The sequence below is a fragment of the Exserohilum turcica genome (genome assembly GCF_000359705.1).
Source record: "Exserohilum turcica Et28A unplaced genomic scaffold SETTUscaffold_1, whole genome shotgun sequence".
NCBI classification, from domain to species: Eukaryota; Fungi; Ascomycota; class Dothideomycetes; order Pleosporales; family Pleosporaceae; genus Exserohilum; species Exserohilum turcicum.
Genome location: NW_007359914.1, coordinates 424,135 through 442,642, shown reverse-complemented (window position 1 = coordinate 442,642; position 18,508 = coordinate 424,135). Strand labels below are relative to the sequence as shown.

The window sequence follows — 18,508 nt, the reverse complement described above, 5'->3', positions numbered from 1 at the left end:
GCCGCTCAGGCCTCGCACAGATGCCGGGTTGCAGAGTAAGACCTGGCGTCTGCTGCTTGACCGAGATTCCATCGAGGAGCTATCCAAAGGGCGTTCAGCCCGTTACAATTATAATATTATAAAAAAAGATAGAAAAACTAAAAATAAAAAGTAATATTAAGGAATATATTTTAGTTATTTCTTCTTTATATTTTTATATATATATATCTATAATTAGTTACTTACTAAGTATAAAGCAGGCCTACTACGCTAAACTACTAGATCTTAGCTCTTTTAATTACCACCTTACTTATTTCTAGCTATTCTATCAGCTAAGATATATTGGAATGAAAATTAGTCTTTTTTCTATTACGTTTTCCTACTATCATCCCTCTGTAACTTGAATTCTACTATACCTCTATATATTTGTTTTTCTACTACTTGATATAGAGCTATTATATCTACTTTATATTCTTCTATAGAAGTTACTTTCTAATATTATACTTACTAAAAGATGGTCGTTGTACTTCAAACTACTATATATTAGCTTTTTCATTCACTACTGTACATAATAAGTCCTATTTGATTAGTTTAAATATAGTACGTGGAAAACTACAACTTGTGCTTTTATGTTTTTTTACTATCCCGTCTCTATCTTATAGTTCTACACGTTACACCTATACACTATAGGAAGAAACTAGTTATCTCTAAGGAACAATCCACGTAGGCCTAGACCCCACTTTTTCCTATACGCTCCAGGGCTAGGTATAATCTCGTCTCCAACGCTTACAGTTCGTCTACCACCAAGGGTATAGCTCATCTTAGGGCGCTCAAGTGACGCTCTGTTATCTTCTAAATGATAGTGAGGTAGATGTATGCTATGCCGCGCTTTCATGGTAGAGTGAGAGAACAAGGAAAACCCATGTGAAGAAGTCCTAGGCCGGGTAGCAGTAACCCGAGAGGTTTGCCCTCCTATACGCGGCGAGGAGGATGGAGAGCTATGGTCAGTGAGAATAGAGGTATCCATAGGGCGACTCCTCTTCCGGAGAAGATTTGGATGATGTTTGCTATTAGAGGGTGTCAGTCGAGGATGGTGGGTTCATGTCTGACCAAGGCACTTACGCTTTGTTCTCCTTTTCTAACCTGTGTAGTTGGGCGTCAGTGTTTCTCGACGTCTTCTTAAGATTGTGCTGTGACTTTTTCATGCCCTTTAATTGGAGTGCTGCCTCATCCCTTTGTATGCGCACTTGCTCTACATGTCTAGCCCACATGTCAAGATCTTCTTCAGGAGAAATGGTACTGGCCCTGGTTTCTGGCCTCTCGTGCTGCACGCTGCTGGGTCCGATAGAGCTTCCCGCATGTAGCGACGTTGGGCTCGAGGGAGCAGTATCGTAAGGTTCATCTTCGATAGTAGTGTGACAGGGCGATCCAGATGGATTGATGTCGCTGGGCTGCTTCCACTCTTCCAGCACTTCGAGATGCCTGATCTTCTCCTGAAGTGTTGATATCAACATTTCAAATGCCCTCTTATCATTCCTCAACACTTCAACCTCTTGCTCCAAAGCCCAAAAAGAGGCTGCGTACGCTTCGCGTTTGTTCTGAATTTCTTCTATCTGTGTCAGTTTGTTCTCTAACTCGGCTTCCAGGCGTGCTGCAGTGTCATGGTTGCAGCGCAGCTGCTGATGTTTGCGTTGCTGCTCTTCAAATTTTCTCCTCAGATCGTTGTAGGCCGCGTTCATGGATCTCATACGCTCACCCGCTGACGATCCAAGCTCTTTGATGTACTTCTCTTTGCTCAACAGATCGTCTGCAAGCTTGTTCTTACCCTTCTCCAAGGCACCTATTTCGCGGGTCTGCATCCCAATCTGCTGATGTAGGTTGGAGTTTTCGCTGATGAGGATCTCAAGTTCACTGTTTCTCTGATGCAATCTGCGCTTGGAACGTAACTTGGAATTGTCTGCAGCGCTCAGTTTGGCTTCAGAGCAATCGACAAATTCTCTACAACTTCTTTCGGTTTCCTCAACTGCAGAGTATGCATTGGCCATATCTGACTGCACTCGCTCAAGGAAGGCTTCTAGGTCGGCATTTTTCTCGCGTGCAGTGTTTAGTTCCTCTTCTGCCGCCGCAAGGCGTACAAAAAGCTCTTGTTCCGAGGCTTCAAGCTTGGTTCTGGTGACCTTGAGAGAGTCGAGTTCGCGATCAGCCATGATAAGCTTGGTGATTGCCTTCAAGTTCTCTGACTCGGCAATCTCGAGACGCATTTGAGCAGCTTTGAGTTCCACCTCAAGCTCACTGGTACGATTGAATGTAATTCGAGAAGATTCTTCAAGCTCGCAGTGTGTCAGCCGCAAACCTTCCAGCTCCTTTTCACTCGCCGACAGCTGAGAGACCAATTCAGCACTATGGGCGTCGAGCTCCGCTACTTGTAAGTGGAGGCTCGAACACTTCTTCACAACAGTCTCAATTTCCTTTTCCGAGGTGTCCTCTTTGGCTTCCAATTCGATCTTCTCTCGTCGCAGGGCGCCCGGCTCTTCTCTAGTCTCCTGCAGCTCTCCAAGGAGTGAAGATTTATGCGACTCGACCTCTTGTAGTCGAGAGCGAGTGTCAGAAATACTACGTTCTGTACTTGCCGAGACTTTGAGTGCTTCGCTCAGCCTTGCTTCTAATTTCTCCTTGATTTGCCGGTAGCTTTCCAATTGCTGCTCCAGGCTGCTCATCTTAGACTGCAGTTTGGAATTCTGCATATTTGCCTGGTCTACCTCTGCTCGTGCCACAGCGAGGTCCTTCTCTAAGCCACCATTGGAGTTCATGGTATTGTCCAGTTGGCTTTTGATAGCCCTGTTGCTTTCCCGAGTAAGTGCAAACTCTTCCTCTAGCCGCACGTTTTCATTGTGTGTCTGCTCGAGTCGCTTCTCAACAGTTGCTTTGGCTCGAAACATGGCTTCGAGTTCCTCTTCGTTCGATGCCAATCTTGATTCTGACTGCGACATCTTCGACAGTGCATCATGCAATTGCGACTGCATGTATTGCAGTTGCTCCTCGAGCTTCCCATGAGATTGTTCCATACAAATCAATGCTTGGTCGGCATTTTCCTTCGCCCGTTGAAGAGTCGTTGTCTTCTTCTGCAGGTGCGACAGCTGTGCTTGTATGTCTTTTGATTCCAACCCAGTTTTCACTAAGCACTCCCGTACAAAGCAAAGTTGGGCCTCAAGGTCTGAATTACGGCTGATACTTTTACTTAGATCCTGTTGGAGCCTGTGTTTGATCGTCTCTGACTCGTGCGCTTGCCTACGAAGATCCCCCAAATTCGCCTCGGATGTCTCATTCTTCGAGTGTGCCATAGACAGAGCATTTTCAGCTTTGATTCTGGAATCATAATTTTCTCTGAGCGCGGACTCTAGCTCTGCTACGCGATTCCTGAGCACGTTACCCTCAGATGTCAGTACAGCCATTCGTTCCTCCAGGCAAGATTTTGACCGACAGCTTTGTGCTAAGTCGCTCAGAAGCTCATTAACCTGAGCCTCCAGGCTGTCGCAGTCATTTTGTGCTTGTACAAGCTGTGACTGGGTGTCATGAATATTGCTCTCAATCTCGGCTTTTGATCGACGCGCCTCTTCCAGCTCGACTCCAACTGCAGCCGTAGAGCTTTGAACACGGGTAAGCTCTTCACAAAGGGATGCTTGGAGCTTTTCCGATGAATCCACAATAGAGCGAAGACCCAGGATCGAGGTTTCGAGTGAGCGAAGATGTTCGTCGCTCTTTTGCATCTCCACCATATGACGGTCATCGTTTTCCCGCTTCAGATTGTGCATATGCTCCAGTTCTTTCTTTGCAGAATTTGTTTGCTCTTCTGCACCCCGGAGTTTCTCCTGTAATTCTGTGTTTGCAGATTTCACCCTAGCAAGCTCGGTGTCCTTCACCTGAACGTCCTTTCGAAGCTTTACCAAGAGCCCCCCTATATCCTTGAGATCGACCTCGAGCGTCGTTTTCTCATATCGTAGTGTTTCCAATTTAGTTCGAGTAATCCTATCAGCTTCCTGCAACGAATCAACATGCTCGCGAGCTTGCTGAAGGTTGGCTTCTGTGGCGTCAAAAGATCTACGTAGGCCGCCCAAGTTGCCTTGAAGTGCTGCCTTTGTTCTCAATTCTTGTTCGAGGAGGGCAGCCGTGTTAAGTAGCTTGTTTTCTAATTTGGTCTTCTCAATCTGCGCATGCTGCAGTTCACTGGCCAGGCCAGCACGTTCGTCAGATTCAATCTGCAATTTCTTCTCCAGAATCTCCACCGTCTTGTTGATATCTGCCGAAGCTTTCTGAGCATCCTTTGTCGCAGTTTGTGAGACCAGAAGCTGTTCTCGCAGCGTACTGATAACGTTCCCGCCAATCTCGATTTTGCGGAGATGCTCTGCAGCTTCGACGTCACGTGTGGTCATCTTTTGCTCAAGAATGCGGAGGTTCTTCAGATTTCGATCATGTTGTTCTCTCAGGTCATCATAAGCGTGACCCTTCTCTGCAAGACGGTCTTGGAGCGTTGATTCATGCTGCTTGGTTGTCTCGAGCTCACTGCGCAAAACGCACATCGTTTTCTCCAGAGTCTGGGTACGGATTTCGAGCTCTTCAAGTTGGGTGCTTTGTATTCGGACCCGCTCTTCAAGGACAATCTTCTCCTGCTCTAGTACATCAATTGTGTGCTGCATGTCTGCACTCTTCTTTTCCCATCCAGCAAGCTCTTCAGTCTTCTCCTGGAGCGCCAGCTGCAACCTTTCTTCAGAATTGCATGCTTTATGCAGCTTCGGTTTAGTGGTCTCTAATTCCTCCTGTGACCTCTTTCTTAAGTATTCCAGAGAAGTAATTTGGGTTTGTTGATTCCGTATCTTCTGCTCCAGGTCGTCTCTTGCCATTGCTAAGAGTGTACCATCTTCTCTACTTACGGCACACTCACGTTGTAGTTGTTCGATGCGGCTCCGACACGTAGCAAGGGCTCGATCTGATTCACGCTTGGCCCGTATCAAGCGGCTGTCAGACATGCGTGTTTCGGGTGGGCTTACATGGGGCGGGGCAAGCTCGAGATGAACATGGTGCCATGGAGACGGTGATAGCGGCTGCAGGGTCCCCAGGGAACCAATGGGACTATTAGGAACACTCGAACGCGTTGGTGGGGAGGGAGGAGGAGAAGGAAAACTGCTTTCGGAGACATGTCGAGATTTTTGGCTTGGAGTCGCGTCTATAGGGGCTGATTAGCAATGCTCAAAGTGCCAGGGGCTGTTATTATTGTTTACACTGAAGCGTCAACGTGGAAGCCCGCTCGAGTGCTTCAAGAATATCCTTGTTGCGACTCTCCTCAAGACACAGTGCCCTCTGCAGCTGCTCGACTCTTTTGTGTGCATCTCTGCTTTCTAGATAACGGCTTGTTCTGCTCTTGGCAAGGTTTCGGGCGGTGGTCGCAATCTGTTTCTCCTTGACGGATATGTTGACTGCCATGCGAAAGGCGAGGCGCCGCAATGATGTCACTGACCGTTTTGCCTCAGCGCCTGCGATTTCATGGGCCTTCAGTTCAGCACGAAGCGTGCTACGCTGGGCCTTGAGGTAGGAAAGATGGGCCCAATTAGCTATTACGGCGGGAGCCCCCTCGTCGTTGGGGCGTGGGGTTCCGGCATGTTCCCCATCGTGTTCAGACCGTGCAGCGTTGGGGGATGTGTAGCCCCGGTGTTCCAGCATGAAGCTGCTCGACATGGACGATACAGATGGTGACACGCTGGTCTGTGGGGTAGCAGAAGGCCGCGGGCGTGGAGACGAGTTTGGCTTGTTCGCTTTGGGAAGACTGCCAGCGCATCGGTGGAGTTCGAGGATGTTTGCAGGCAAAAAGCTCTCCAGGCCCGAATGCAGGCGGCTGGGACTTGAGGAGTCGTGGGCCTTGGCCTGGGAACCGGACGCCATGGCGGGCGATGGCTACGTGACCATGGGGTGATCAAGATGCAAATTACGCCAGATGGGCTTCGAGAGTCAGCATCCATTGTGGCTGAGGGACCGAACTACTCCGGTCGCCCGAAGGCGTTTGCATGGAGAGCCTGCGACGGAACGGGTTAAAGAGGTAGTGTGGTGTGGTGTGGTGTGTGGGCCGCCGTCACGCGAGAAGCGGGACTGAGGAAGGGAAGGGAAGGGAGCAGGAGTGCGAGTGTGTGATTTGAATCGTCTGTTGAGCATGTGAAAGAAGCAAATTACAGAGGATGACATGATGGATACAGGCGACGAGGGCGACGAGCCAGGTGCAGGCAGTGTCCAGCCGAAAGGACCCGGGAGAGACTATGTGCGACAGCCGTTCACGCCAGATGAAATCATCGAGACATGGAAGCTTCGGGGGCGGCCAGGGAAGAGACCATGGTTCCTTGCGATATTTTCCGGACACGAGCGTTGGCGCGCTCCACGTTGCATGGGTAGGCCTGGACGGTGTTGGCGTCGCGATGGTGGTGGTGGTGGTGGTGGTGGTGGGTGGTAGTGGTGGGCCGAGGGTGGGGAGATGTCATGGCCTGCTCCTCGTCCTCGTCCTTGTTCTCGCCCTCGCTACTGCTACTGCTACTGCTACTGCTACTGCTACTGCTACAGCACTGCTATTGCTATGCTTCGCTCACCTCAGCCACATGGCCATGACTGCCACAGCTGCCGACACCCTCCATCATGCCCGCCATCCATGTCTAGACGCAATTGCAATCGGCCAGAGTCGTCATCATCTTCACATGCATGTACCTATCTGCGTCTCTATCTACTAGTTATTATGCGCCCGGCCGCACTAGGCGCTACCAATGCCGCAAGCGAGCCCGCGAGCTGTGTCCCTAGTCCATTGCCGCTGCACGCTGCCAATCAAGATAACGCAGTCGAATGGTCATCGTGGTACCATTTATGTACTATTTTCCCTTTCTTTTTCTTTTCCTTTTCCTATTCCTTTTTCTGCGTCTTCCTTTCAAGTGGTCTGCGTCCTCGGGCGTAATACTCGTGCAACTTGTTGTGTATACTGGTTCGTCATTTCATCTGCTGTACATCTTGGGGCATAGTGCCACTGGTCTATTTCGTATACTTCTTTTGCAGCTGCTTGGCAATGGTCGTCAGCTGGATGTTGCTGGTTCCTTCATAGATGGCGCCAATCTTGCTGTCCCTAAAGTACTTCTCGGCCAGACCCTCTCTCACAAAGCCCATGCCGCCCATCCACTCGATTGCTTGCCCAGACACGCGTCCAGCGACCTGCGCTGCCATGAGCTTGGCCATGGCCGCGTCCATGATAAAGTCCTCGCCCGCCTCCTTCTTGCGCGCTGCGTTGTAGACAAGAGCACGCGCGGCTTGGATGTCGGTCCACGCTTGGGCGAGCTGGTGCTGCATCCCCTGGAACTCGCCAATGAGTTTACCAAACTGCTTGCGGTCGTTCCATACGTAGCTGCACTCGTTAGCCCCTTGCCCTATCGTGCATGTTTTGAGCCCAAGTGCTACACTTACCCTGCCGCGTTCTCCCACGCCCCCAGCGCCAGACCCGTCATCTGCGCTGCAATGCCAACGCGACCCTCATTGAGCGTCGCTATGGCATACTTGTAGCCCTCAAACTCGTTGCCCAGCAAATTGTCCTTGGGAATCTCCACGTCGTCAAAGTTGATGACGCAGGTGCTGCTGGCCTTGATGCCCAGCTTCTTCTCCTTCTTGGCAATGGAGAAGCCAGGCATGCCCTTCTCGACAACAAACGCAGTGATTCCCTTGTACTTCCTGCTGGGGTCGAGGTTGGCGAAGACGATGAACAAGTCTGCCTCAATGCTGTTGGTAATCCACATCTTGCTCCCACTTATCTTGTATCCGTTGTCTGTCCGCGTGGCCTTTGTTGCCAGCGCAAAGGCGTCGGACCCAGAGACGGGCTCCGACAGGCCAAAGGAGCCGACCGTGTTGGTTGCCAGCTTTGGCAGCCACTCCTTCTTGAGCTTCTCCGAGCCCCACCTTGCAATGGCCGTGTTGACGAGCGTATTATGCACGTCGCACAGGACACTCACGCTGGGATCCACGCGCGCGAGCTCCTCAATGGCGATGATGGCCGATGTGAAGTTCATGCCGGAGCCGCCGTACGCCTCGGGGATCTCGATGCCCATGAGCCCCTGCTCGAACAACTGCTCTACGATTGCGGGGTCCATGGCCTCGGCCTCGTCCATCTCCCGCACCTTGGGCAGCACCACGTCATTGGCAAACTTGGACACCGAGTCGCTCATGAGCATCTCCGTCTCAGAGAGGTGCGTGATAGGCGTCGGCGGTACATCTGATATGTCGACGGCTTCTCGTCGGGCAGGCGTCGCAGAGAGGCACCGGGTTCTGGTAGACCGTCACACGTTAGCCTTGCTTGTGTTTCTTTTCTCTTCTTGTCTTGACTCTTTTTTTTCATCCCTTTCTCCGTGTTGTATTTTTTTTCATCTTCTCCATCTTCATCACCCAGGGTAGTGCACACATACTGCAGGGCGGGGCGAGCAGCTGGCCGCAGCGAACGCGACGAGGCAGCAGCAACGCGGGTTAGCGGTCTGAGAGATCGTGAGATGGCGGCCATGGCGAGACTGGTGATGGGAGAAGAAGTTTCGCAATGAGTAGTTGCATTGCCATTGCTCGGCTAGCTACATAACCCATAATACATAGTCTGGGTGGTCGCGGGTCGCGGGTACACATACCGAGGCAGCTAGACGTTAGCCGGCGCAGGCCGCGCTGCTGCCCCTCGTCCGGCGCATCATGCGTCACATGTCAAGGCCGGCCTCGGCATCATCATCACCTTGCGTCATAGTGCATCTACATACTACCACTGCATACTTGGACATTGCACAAGAACAAGGCGAGGCTGGCTACGGCCTCAGGCAGCAAAACACCAAGGGTATAATTGTGTCTACGTGTGTATGTAGGTATGTGCACACCTGAAGCAACAAACCGTGACAAGTACATTACAAGGAAACGGCAGCATCGCAAACAGACGCTGCAGGCCACTGGCCGCAAAGAAAACCCATACTATTACAGAATACAGACTGTACAAACTGCAACTCTCAACTAGGCGCCATTCCCTTAGCTTCTAGACTTCTAGGCGTGACGGCTCCCAACGGCGAATCGGCCAGCGTCCATTTGGGACCTGTACTCGTTCAACTCCGCCGTCTCTTTCTGTTCCTCAGCAAGGAGAGCCTGGTGCTCCCTCTTGCCTTGGCGGCGCTGCTTGATGCAATAGAACAGCAAGCCAAGTGCCCCAATGGCAACTGCTGAAAGAACACCAATGACGATGCCAGCCTTGGCACCAGGGGATAGAGCGTGGAATCGGTTCCTGACGCCGTGCGGTGACTCAATCTCCTCAAGCACTTCAGACTTTCCCCTGTTGTTTGTTAGCTTACGAGTCGAGAAAGCAAAGAGGGACGAACAGAAAAGGAAGCAAAAAAAGAAAAAGAAAATACGTACTCGATAACCTTGACCTTTTGCCAGTCGCCAGTAGAGTCCATGTTCTCCCATGAGTACTTGGCAGCACTCGTGTAGTCTTGGGCGTATACAGACTGGATGGTCATTGTGTATGGGCCGTGGTCAAAGTTGGTGACGCCACCAGCCCATTCAACGACACCGGGGTCGTTTTTCTTGGGATCACCGGCAGCCCATGAACCCAGGCGGATGTTCATGGGCGTCTGGGGGTAGCGTTTGCCTCCCTGGGCCTCGTCGGGCGTAAGTGTTCTGATCTTCTGGCCGTCAACCCACCACTCGATGCGGTCCTTGGTCCAGTCGATTGTGTAGTTGTGGAAGTCGTCCTGGGGCGAGAAATCGAGCTCAAAGTCTTTGCCACGGTCATAAGACGACGTGTCTCCCTTACCGAAATAGTTTGTGAGGATCGTTTTGTTGTCGCCGCGGAACTCCCAGTCAATCTCGTCGAGTGCCTCGGACTGCAGAATGGCGCTCGAGATGATTCCAGTGCCGGTAGCCACCTTCATAAAGATCTCGACGCGCCCGAAGAGCATGTAGAAGACGGAGTTGGCTGTGGGAGAGTCGCCCGATCGTTCAATGGTGAAAGTAGCGCCCTTTTCAACCCAATCGATTTTGCCCTGGTTGGGCAACTTCCAGATCTTGCCGTCCTGGGGGATACCCGTCTTGTTCCAGTTGAACGTCACGTTGCCGCCAAGCGCCTCCATGTCGGGACATCCTGTCGTGTTGAGCGGGTTACCTTTGCACGTTAGCACAGATATATACCACAAGTATCTTGCTAGAACCCCCACATACAGTCCGTGTGCGTCTGGGCCACCGTTGTCGACACGAGGCCAGCAATGAGGGCGGCCGCAGAAACAGGGAAGAACCTCATGTCTGCGACTATCGTATGCGGAGCTATACACCTAAGGAGTGTGGTATCGCGCGTAGACCAGACGCGCGCTGTTGGTGGTGTTTGTATCAATGAACGACTGGGGTGTGCTTGGAGTGGTGAATGAGCGGACTCTCGCAGGGAGAAGAAGGGGAGCGAGGGAAAGAAAAAAGGAAAACGAGGGGGGGTAATCGGTCCAAGGGAGCGTCAGAACCGCGTTTTGAGATTCGGTGGGTGAAGGGCGAATGGGGGTGCAGCCTTGCAAGATTTAAGGAGTTGTCTAGTGCGGGTATGCACTCGAGAGATGGCCATTGGCCAGCCGACGTCAAACTACAAACAGCGCTTGTCGATCGCGCAGCATAGGCGGCGGCGCGCCTCTTGTGCATGGCTGGAGGGCTGGGGAGACGGATGCTCGACTGTTCTTTTTTTTTGTGTGTGTCCAGCACAAGTGCATTGCCGGTGGGTGCTGCAGAGAGCTGGACACGCTCTGCCTCCGCGACGCGCCCCGACGCCGTCGAAGGCTGTCTGCGAGCGGCGAAGGCTTTGCGCCAGGGCGGGAGCCAAGACGCTGTGAAACGCCAGACACCTTGCACTATACTCTTTCGGGCGCCGCGCGCTGCGGTGCTAATATGCGCCACCTGCTCCGCCCTGCCAGACGTGCGCCACGCTTCCCAGGCCGAGATTGCCGTGCGACGCCCAGAGGGACGAGCCTGTTTGATGGAGCCAAAAGGAGTATGCATTTGGCCTGCCTGTGCTCTCTGCATAACACCACACTATGCACTGGTACGCCTACAGTACACCTACACCCGGCCCTGCCATCCGGCTGTCTACTGTATCATCCTTGTGCGCCATGTCTTTGGCATTTTGCACCATGGACTTTTCTGCCCAACACCCCCACGTCGGCACGTCCATGGCAAATCTTCCGCACATATTACTATTGGTCGTACGAGTGGTTGCGACGTGCGGGCGAGACGTCAAGCCAGTCAATACATGCATTGACGCTGTCTCGACTTGTTGAACTAGGTATTGTTGAAACGGTTGCCGGGTTGGTGCTGAAATCCCGCATACCGCTCAGACCTAGACCATGCCAGTCTGCAGTCACGAGACTAGCGATTGGGATCCAGTACATACACCTAGTACCGCATGCCTTGTCTGGGAGACGTCCATTTCTCCAGCCACGTGGCGGCGTAGCCGCACACATAGAGAACTAGGCCGATACGGGCGTGTGGCAATGAGCCCTCCCTACTCATTGTCGATTTCTAATTCGTTGCTCAAACCCTCTTTCCACGGCATGCCCCTCAACCATTCTACGCAATGTCGGCAACTTGTTCTCGACGTAATCGTGCATGATGCCAAGCACGCGATTCGGCGTCCGATGCGCATTGGGTGGTCTTTTGCTGATATCGCTCAATCCTATGTGTGGCACCGTCTTGGCCAGGTCTTCCTGTGCCATGCTCTTCATCGGGCTGAATTGCTTCCAGAACGGTTGGCGCTCGACATAATCTTGATGCACAGTACGCGAACGATCAAGCGTGACTTGGAACCACCTGATTTGCTGATGTTGTTTGGCAGGACTGGTTGCTGCCTCAAAGGGCATTGGGGTTGGTTTGGGTGAAGGCTTGGTACTGGGAGCCTCTCGCAAGGAACGGTTCACGAGTTGTGAGGGGCTGAGCATCTCGTCAATGCCCTCCTTGGGTGGCGTGTCCTGCGCGAAAGTATTGTCCTGATCCAAATCTTCTTGGTCTGAAGAGACATTTTCGTGCGATTCGGGGGTGAGTGGCACAGTCTTTTCCAAGGCGAAGCGGATGGGGGAGGCGTCGAGCGCGCGCTGGGCGGACGTCGCATCGCGAAAGATGGCGAGAGCGACATTATCTGCCGGGTTTTGATATTCGTACTGGGCAAAGGTCAGGTTCCACTTGTTCGTAAGGTAACCACGCGCCGAGCCGTGACCAGCCAACCAGGCAGAAGAGAGCTTACCCGTAGATACTTGAATACGTTGATTTCGCCAAATTTCTGCAGCACCCGATAGATCTCGCGACTCTCAGAAAGATTGGCCGGGCGCGGTATGATGCGGATGTGGACTGAGCGAGGGACTAGTGCTCGCTGGAGAGACATTGCGGCGGCGGCGGCGGTGATGGTGGTGATGGTGGTGGTAGAACGAGTAAGAGGTTGTTCGAGATCAGCAATGGCGCAAAAGTGGGCCCTGAATTTACCACGACTCAGGTTCGCAACATGGACATCACGTGGGCAACGCAGGGCTGGGGGTCACATGAGTACGTCATGATAAGATAACAAGGCGTCTTGCAAGAAAATGTACTTGTATTGATAATGCAGAATAAGAATGTAGCGAGAGCACTAAGCTCATCGCACCCTACAACGCCAGGCTCAACCCGCAGGGAGCGTTTCCGCGCTGGAAACAGATATGTGCCCTATGATGATAACGTGTATCAAAGAAAAAAGAAAGTGTTCCGGCCATGTTGGATGTGTTGCTGACCATGGTTCCGGCGTGAAGAATCAGAGTGGTATATTGCGCCGAGAATGAAAAACCAAAACGCCTTCGCTATGCATGTAATCAAGTGCAGGGTATGGTGCCAATTAAGAAGACAGCCTCTTGCTCAGGGCGTTTTCTCGAGACCGCTTGCGCATGCGCACCGACTTGGTCACGCGAGCGCAGCTATCACGGCGGTCGGCCGCTCTCCAGGCTGGGGTGGCGACCATGGCGTCGATGGCCTTGGAGGGCATGTCGTAGTCCATGTCGACGCCCTCGTCATGGCCCGACGGGCGGGCGCGTGCACGTGCCGAAGGTGGTGCTGGTGGTGATGATGATGATGATGGTGCTGGTGATGGTGATGGTGATGGTGATGCGGGCGACTTGGTGGCTGGCGACGGGTCGCTGACGGTGCACTGCTGTTCATGCTCAATCATCTTAACGAGCTTGGCAATGTCGCGGGCGTGTGAAGAGGTGCACTGCATGCGCGAGTTGTGTTGACGCTGCATGCGGAGGACCGAGGTGGCAATGCGCGAGTAGGTGGGGCGGCCTTGGTGTGTGCGGTGCGAGGGGCCTTGTTCGTGGTCGCTTTCTGGCGTCGGGGGGCGAGCGGGATAGGCGGCGAGGGCGGTGTTGATGCGCAGGCTCTGCTGGTTGAGCTGGAGGGCGAGGTCTCCCATGGTGCAGGGCGGCGTGGGCGGGCGAAGGGCGTCATAGACGGGCGGCAGTGCCTTTGACGTGGGCGACACGTTCATGGCGGCGCGCTCGGCCTCGTAGAGAGCGTAGGCGGGGCGCAGGACGGGAGCAAAGGAAAAGTCGCGGAACATGATGGCAGCCATGCTGGGCGCGTGTGTGGGAGGGGAGGGCAGGACAGGGCAGGGCAGGTCAGGTCAGGTCGGCACCGGGCGGCGGGGTTCGCGATGTATGTATGTATTGGATTGTGTTGTATTGCATAGATGGGTGTGTGTGGGTGCGGGTGTGGTTGTGGGTGTGTACATAGTTAGGCCGCGGCGGCAAAGGATGCTATAAGGCGCACTGCATGCAGGGCAATGGCGATGGCGCTAGGGCGCGGCGAGGCGAGACGCTGCCACTGCTGCTGCTGCTACGGTCTCCTTGGTCCCTCTGCTCGCATCCCCTGAAAGGCTATCCCTGTGGCCCGACCGCATCCCCGGTTTGATTGCGTGGCAGAGGCCGGTGGAAACAAAGGCACGCCCACGCTGCGACTGCTGTCTTTGTCTCGCTCTCTGCCGCCACCGACGGGCTGCCGAGCCTTTTCGCCGCGTCCACACAGCTATGGATGCGTGTCGATGGATATGCGCCGTCTGCAGCATATTCCCGGCAACGTGGCCCCGCCAGCCGTCGAATCACCGGCGGGCTGGCCAGCAGCCGCAGCTATTCCCATGGTCCTGGCAATGGCGCAACACTGGCTCCCACGCCGATCGGCACTGCTAGCCACTTGGCGCTGCACATGACGCTTTCTTTCCTCTGCCATGGCTCTACACGTACGAGTAGTGCTGCTGCCGTGTGTCGATAGTAGCCCGATGTACGGCTACATGCGCCGTGTGCACACTGCCACTGCCACTGCGACGCGCCAACGCCACCGCTCGGCTGGCATGAGGAGCGCGTCCAGGGTCCGTGGGCGTTGAGCTGCTCTGGGCTGCACGGCCGTGAGCCCAGCCCAGGGCCCCTATCTCCTCCCGTATTTCCCTCGCCGCCGGTGTGTAGGGTTGCCCATGTCCAATATCCGGCGTCGCGGCGCGTCTGCCTCATCCACGCCGCTAAAAAGTCTTGGGTCACATTGCCCTCGACGTTACATGCGAACCACTGCGTCCTTTCGGACCTATCTGGCTTGATGTTGCCCGCCACGAGCGAGGCCCGCCCCCACATGCAGCCTGTGAGCATCCCTGCTAGCGCGCTTGGCGGATCGCCGCCCATGTCCGCTCCTGCTCGCTGCTCGCTGCTCGAGTGGCTGACTGCCACCAGAGCCACAGCCTGACCCGCCGCCCCGCCCCTGCACGCCCCTGCACGCCCCTGCACGCCCCTGCACGCCTGCTCATTGGCCGCCGCCTGCAAAACCACCCCGATGGCCACTTCTGTTTCAGGCAGTCGCCGGAACTCTCGTTCGTGCTTCACCTGTGCCTGCTCCTATTCCGCCTTCCCCGTCGCCCATGACCACCATCCCGACAGTAATACTGTGTATTACATACAGTCAGCTTCCCTACACCTACTTACTTGCCAGACGAGCCTTGGTTCCAAACTTTACTCAATGCATCAACCTGCTTGCAATATCAAAAGCTTTGCCCTTTTGGCCGCTGCTGCTTGTTCGCCTTGCGCTCTGACCAGTATCCTCAACACCCGTGCCGCCAGGCCCCTTGGGTTCTCGTCCATCCGTGTGCTTATCCGCTCTTTGTTCGTGCTTACACATGCTAGTCTCTAACTTGATGCCTTTGATGCCTGGAAAACTCAAAGACTAGTCCACCAGCCTGGGCCTGCCGCACTCGTCTAGGTGTATATTCAGGGACCTTTTATCGAGATGAGCATGCTGGCGCACACCGTCTCATCATCCCAATCGAGTTTGAGTTATCTGCTACAACGCGGAAGATCTGCAACGAGAAAGGCTGTCTTCTGACACTTCAAACCTGGTGCAGCAGATCGCCGTAGATCCTTCTTGGTAGTCCCCGTCTCACCCAGCCTTCACGATTGGATTGAGCCTGGCGACCCATCCGGTCGGGTCTCCGCAGGCAGAGAGTGGCGTCGTCCTCTTCTCACTGCCTGTCATGTTCGCCGTGTCGCAGCCTTTCATTTGTCGTCGGCCAAAGCCATTCCACATGGCGTCGAGTCCAAAAGTGCCACTAAACCGCCAAAGGCCATCCATCCATCCATCCATCCATCCATCCATCCAGAAAGCATCCCACTATGCCACTGTCAGAGCTCATATGTGTATCGCAATTTACGAAAGGCATGCCTCAGAGCAAAAAAAAGAATCTGTCAGCGTTTAGGCAGAGTCTTGGCTCGTCGGAGAGCTTCGGTGTCTCTGCTTGGTGAGATGGGCCTTGCCCCGACAAAGCTCCGAAGCTTGGGGGGGGGATATGCAGATGGCAGCACTGTACCTTTGCTCCCTTTCACGTCATTCAACGATTGATTTCCAACGAGGACGAGAGAGGCCCTGACAAGGCATGTACAGCTCCCTACACCAAGGAGCCGGATCTCAAGCGCGTCACCCGAGTTGCCCTTACCAAGTCGGAAAGAAGCCGCGGCACCGGATGCACGTGCGCAACGTGTCGAGCACTGGCCATCAGACCCTGGAAGCGTTGTGCGCGCGCACACCCCCGGCAGCGCCACGTGGCGTCGCCTTGCCCAGATGGACAGCCACTCTACTAGCCGTCTGTGGTTACCCAACCTGAAAGAATAAGGGGCAAGAGTGCCGAGAGTCATGTCTACTGTACGCTTGACACGTGTGTACATTATAGCATGGCGACTTTTGGCCAAGGAAGACGTCGCCTGCACATGTGTGTGTGTGCGTGCAAAATCCAATTGCAAGATGCCCCCATGCAAACCTTGACCATGGCTGTCGCTACGGAGGTGACTGTCAAAAGTTCTTGCTCAGGCGCGGATCTATCGGACCAAATTCCCTTAATACACTTTCTATTATCATTTTAGCGTGTAGATAATATATCTTGATAGAGTTAGCATATTACTATAAGTGTATTCTTTAACAGCTAATACATTTTCTAAACTATTCTATTAAGCAAGGGCTTCTATCTACAAACTTAGTACTTATGATTTATAGTCTTAGGCGGTATTTTCGGCGGTAATTAAGGAACCCCTGTTAGCAAGAACTTTTGAAAGCCACCTCCGTAGAGCCGGTCGTTTTGCTACCGCAAGACCTGCCAATCCTCGTCTTAACCCTTGACCGCCCTCCAAGTCTGTGCACACACCGGATGGCGTGCATCACAATGTTGCCCAACCAGATGACAGCCGCCCGGGCCCTTCAATCTCACTTCTTGACCGCCTTGTTGCTCGGGGGCCATGCCTAACGGCTATCACGGACCCGCGCCCCTGGGAAAAAAAATTCCCGTGTTATTTTCTTCCTCCCTCCATGTCAAGTCCCTATCATACGTCGGATTCCAATAATCAATCAGCCCCATGGGGAATCCTCCGATCCAGGCTACTACCTCGGCCGCTGTACCGACGGCAAAAAAGAGGAGACGGCTTCATCCCCTTCGGCGAATTGCCAGGCTTGTTCTTGGCAACCCAAGGACACCCAGCACCAGACAGCAAATACGTGACCACGAGCAAGGCAACATTTGCTATGGCCCTTCGAAATGGCACATGCTTCTTCCCTTTCTCGAGCCACTCATTTCGCTGGATCCCAAGCTCGCGTTTGTCCAAGACCGCATCCTGCGAACAAGTCCGCCGCCACCAAAGACGGAGACTACCGACGCTCCACGAAGCCTCGATGAGCTGAGGAGAGAAGTGCAGGAAGCAGACGTACCATGCGAATGTGATGAGTGCGCGCCCAAGCTGTACAAGATCAGCACGACCAAGTCCCACGGCATCATCAAAGATGGACAAAAGAAGAACCAGACCAACAACAGCAATCGATCCGGACGCTCCAAAGGCTTCTCGTACCAGAAGCAGCCAAGCCATGTCAGTCCCGGCTCGTACCTCAAGCTGCGCTTTTGTGGCGACTATGAAGCCATGGCACTGGTACGACATCACATGGCATGGCTGGACGCGACCTACCTACACCCTTCGGCGCACCTGACGCCGGCGGTCCATCAGCTGCGCAGCCTCGTCAAGGCGTGGCACCCGCAACTCACCGGTCTCGACATGCGCCGCACGCTATCCGTTGGCCAGATGAGCGCCCTGTTTGGGCATTTGAACCGCGTCTTCTTCTCCGACTGCATTCCGCCGCACAATGCAACCCTGACGACAGGCTTCTCGTACCTTCCCGAGCAGCAAAGGGACTGCTTTGGCAAGAGTCTGTTCAACCCGTTGATCGGCACACAGATTCTCATCCACCCGACCCTGTACCGTGGCAACGGCACGCCCAGCCACCACCCGGACATGCTGCGCTTGCACAACCGCCTCGGCACCATGATTCACGAGATGTGCCATGCCTTTCTCAAGGCCTATTCGTGTCGCTCCTGTTCCATGCACCAGGCGTGCGACGGTGCAACGGGCCATGGACGGGCGTGGCAGCTGCTTGCCAAGAAGCTCGAGGAAGCTGCATGTGTCGTCTTGGGTAGCCGGGCCGATTTGGGCCGAGGACCCAGTCTGCTGAGGGAAGTTGCATGTAGCGGGCGTTTGCCGAGTTGCCACGACTTGGAGACGTATGGTCTGAACGAAACAATGTTGACGGCATGAGGGAGAGAGGGAGAGAGAAAGAGTGGCAGGAAACACTCCAGGTTCTACCCAAATGGCGACACGGACCCGACCTACTTGCTTCAGCATAGGCGCCCACAAAGGGCAAACCATTTTATGACATAGAGGAAATGTATGCGCAAGCCAAATAGACATGTAATCAATAATCTTTGACAATAGACTTTTCACTCCTGAAGCATGGTGACAAGATGACAAGTTCGGAAAAGTCGCATCATCCGAGTGCTTGTAAATTCGTCCACTGTCTTGTTGGAATGGTGTGATTCTGCACGCGCAAAGATATACATGATGACGTAGGAAGACTCTAGAAGAAGAAGAAAAAGCAGAATTCA

The 18,508-nt window shown here is 53.7% G+C and overlaps 6 protein-coding genes across 6 annotated transcripts; 1 reads left to right on the top strand and 5 right to left on the bottom strand.

The window, feature by feature from the left end:
• Positions 1-600: 600 nt before the first annotated feature.
• On the bottom strand, positions 601-6,058 carry SETTUDRAFT_162057 (uncharacterized protein). Its single transcript, XM_008022389.1, has 3 exons — positions 5,256-6,058; positions 1,102-5,200; positions 601-1,046 (listed from the first exon to the last, which is right to left on the bottom strand). Exons 1-3 carry the CDS (start codon positions 5,911-5,913, stop codon positions 677-679), a joined length of 5,127 nt encoding a protein of 1,708 aa, XP_008020580.1. The 5' UTR covers positions 5,914-6,058; the 3' UTR covers positions 601-676.
• A 920-nt stretch (positions 6,059-6,978) lies between these two features.
• On the bottom strand, positions 6,979-8,576 carry SETTUDRAFT_162056 (uncharacterized protein). The gene is made up of 3 exons (XM_008022388.1): positions 8,451-8,576; positions 7,462-8,313; positions 6,979-7,402 (listed from the first exon to the last, which is right to left on the bottom strand). The coding sequence occupies exons 1-3, from the start codon at positions 8,540-8,542 to the stop codon at positions 7,036-7,038; spliced, it is 1,311 nt and encodes a 436-aa protein (XP_008020579.1). The 5' UTR covers positions 8,543-8,576; the 3' UTR covers positions 6,979-7,035.
• A 268-nt stretch (positions 8,577-8,844) lies between these two features.
• On the bottom strand, positions 8,845-10,377 carry SETTUDRAFT_112971 (glycoside hydrolase family 16 protein). The gene is made up of 3 exons (XM_008022387.1): positions 10,228-10,377; positions 9,424-10,171; positions 8,845-9,340 (listed from the first exon to the last, which is right to left on the bottom strand). The coding sequence occupies exons 1-3, from the start codon at positions 10,304-10,306 to the stop codon at positions 9,058-9,060; spliced, it is 1,110 nt and encodes a 369-aa protein (XP_008020578.1). The 5' UTR covers positions 10,307-10,377; the 3' UTR covers positions 8,845-9,057.
• Positions 10,378-11,549: 1,172 nt separating this feature from the next.
• Positions 11,550-12,418, bottom strand: SETTUDRAFT_86957 (uncharacterized protein; the record flags this gene model as incomplete). Its single annotated transcript, XM_008022303.1, has 2 exons — positions 11,550-12,197; positions 12,281-12,418. 2 exons carry the CDS (start codon positions 12,416-12,418, stop codon positions 11,550-11,552), a joined length of 786 nt encoding a protein of 261 aa, XP_008020494.1.
• A 201-nt stretch (positions 12,419-12,619) lies between these two features.
• On the bottom strand, positions 12,620-13,703 carry SETTUDRAFT_162054 (uncharacterized protein). Its single transcript, XM_008022386.1, has one exon. The coding sequence runs from the start codon at positions 13,628-13,630 to the stop codon at positions 12,899-12,901; it is 732 nt and encodes a 243-aa protein (XP_008020577.1). The 5' UTR covers positions 13,631-13,703; the 3' UTR covers positions 12,620-12,898.
• A 3,206-nt stretch (positions 13,704-16,909) lies between these two features.
• Positions 16,910-18,322, top strand: SETTUDRAFT_162053 (uncharacterized protein). Its single transcript, XM_008022385.1, has one exon. The coding sequence runs from the start codon at positions 16,938-16,940 to the stop codon at positions 18,159-18,161; it is 1,224 nt and encodes a 407-aa protein (XP_008020576.1). The 5' UTR covers positions 16,910-16,937; the 3' UTR covers positions 18,162-18,322.
• The last annotated feature ends 186 nt before the right edge of the window (positions 18,323-18,508 follow it).

Coding starts and splice junctions, on each gene's coding strand:
- SETTUDRAFT_162054 (XM_008022386.1), bottom strand. CDS start 13,630: ATGGCTGCCATCATGTTCCGCGACTTTTCCTTTGCTCCCGTCCTGCGC.
- SETTUDRAFT_162056 (XM_008022388.1), bottom strand. CDS start 8,542: ATGGCCGCCATCTCACGATCTCTCAGACCGCTAACCCGCGTTGCTGCT. Junction 8,314..8,450: donor GCTGCTCGCCCCGCCCTGCA/GTATGTGTGCAC, acceptor ACGGTCTACCAG/AACCCGGTGCCTCTCTGCGA. Junction 7,403..7,461: donor GCGTGGGAGAACGCGGCAGG/GTAAGTGTAGCA, acceptor TAACGAGTGCAG/CTACGTATGGAACGACCGCA.
- SETTUDRAFT_162057 (XM_008022389.1), bottom strand. CDS start 5,913: ATGGCGTCCGGTTCCCAGGCCAAGGCCCACGACTCCTCAAGTCCCAGC. Junction 5,201..5,255: donor TTCCACGTTGACGCTTCAGT/GTAAACAATAAT, acceptor CAGCCCCTATAG/ACGCGACTCCAAGCCAAAAA. Junction 1,047..1,101: donor TTAGAAAAGGAGAACAAAGC/GTAAGTGCCTTG, acceptor ACCCTCTAATAG/CAAACATCATCCAAATCTTC.
- SETTUDRAFT_112971 (XM_008022387.1), bottom strand. CDS start 10,306: ATGAGGTTCTTCCCTGTTTCTGCGGCCGCCCTCATTGCTGGCCTCGTG. Junction 10,172..10,227: donor GGCCCAGACGCACACGGACT/GTATGTGGGGGT, acceptor TAACGTGCAAAG/GTAACCCGCTCAACACGACA. Junction 9,341..9,423: donor CAAAAGGTCAAGGTTATCGA/GTACGTATTTTC, acceptor AACAAACAACAG/GGGAAAGTCTGAAGTGCTTG.
- SETTUDRAFT_162053 (XM_008022385.1), top strand. CDS start 16,938: ATGGGGAATCCTCCGATCCAGGCTACTACCTCGGCCGCTGTACCGACG.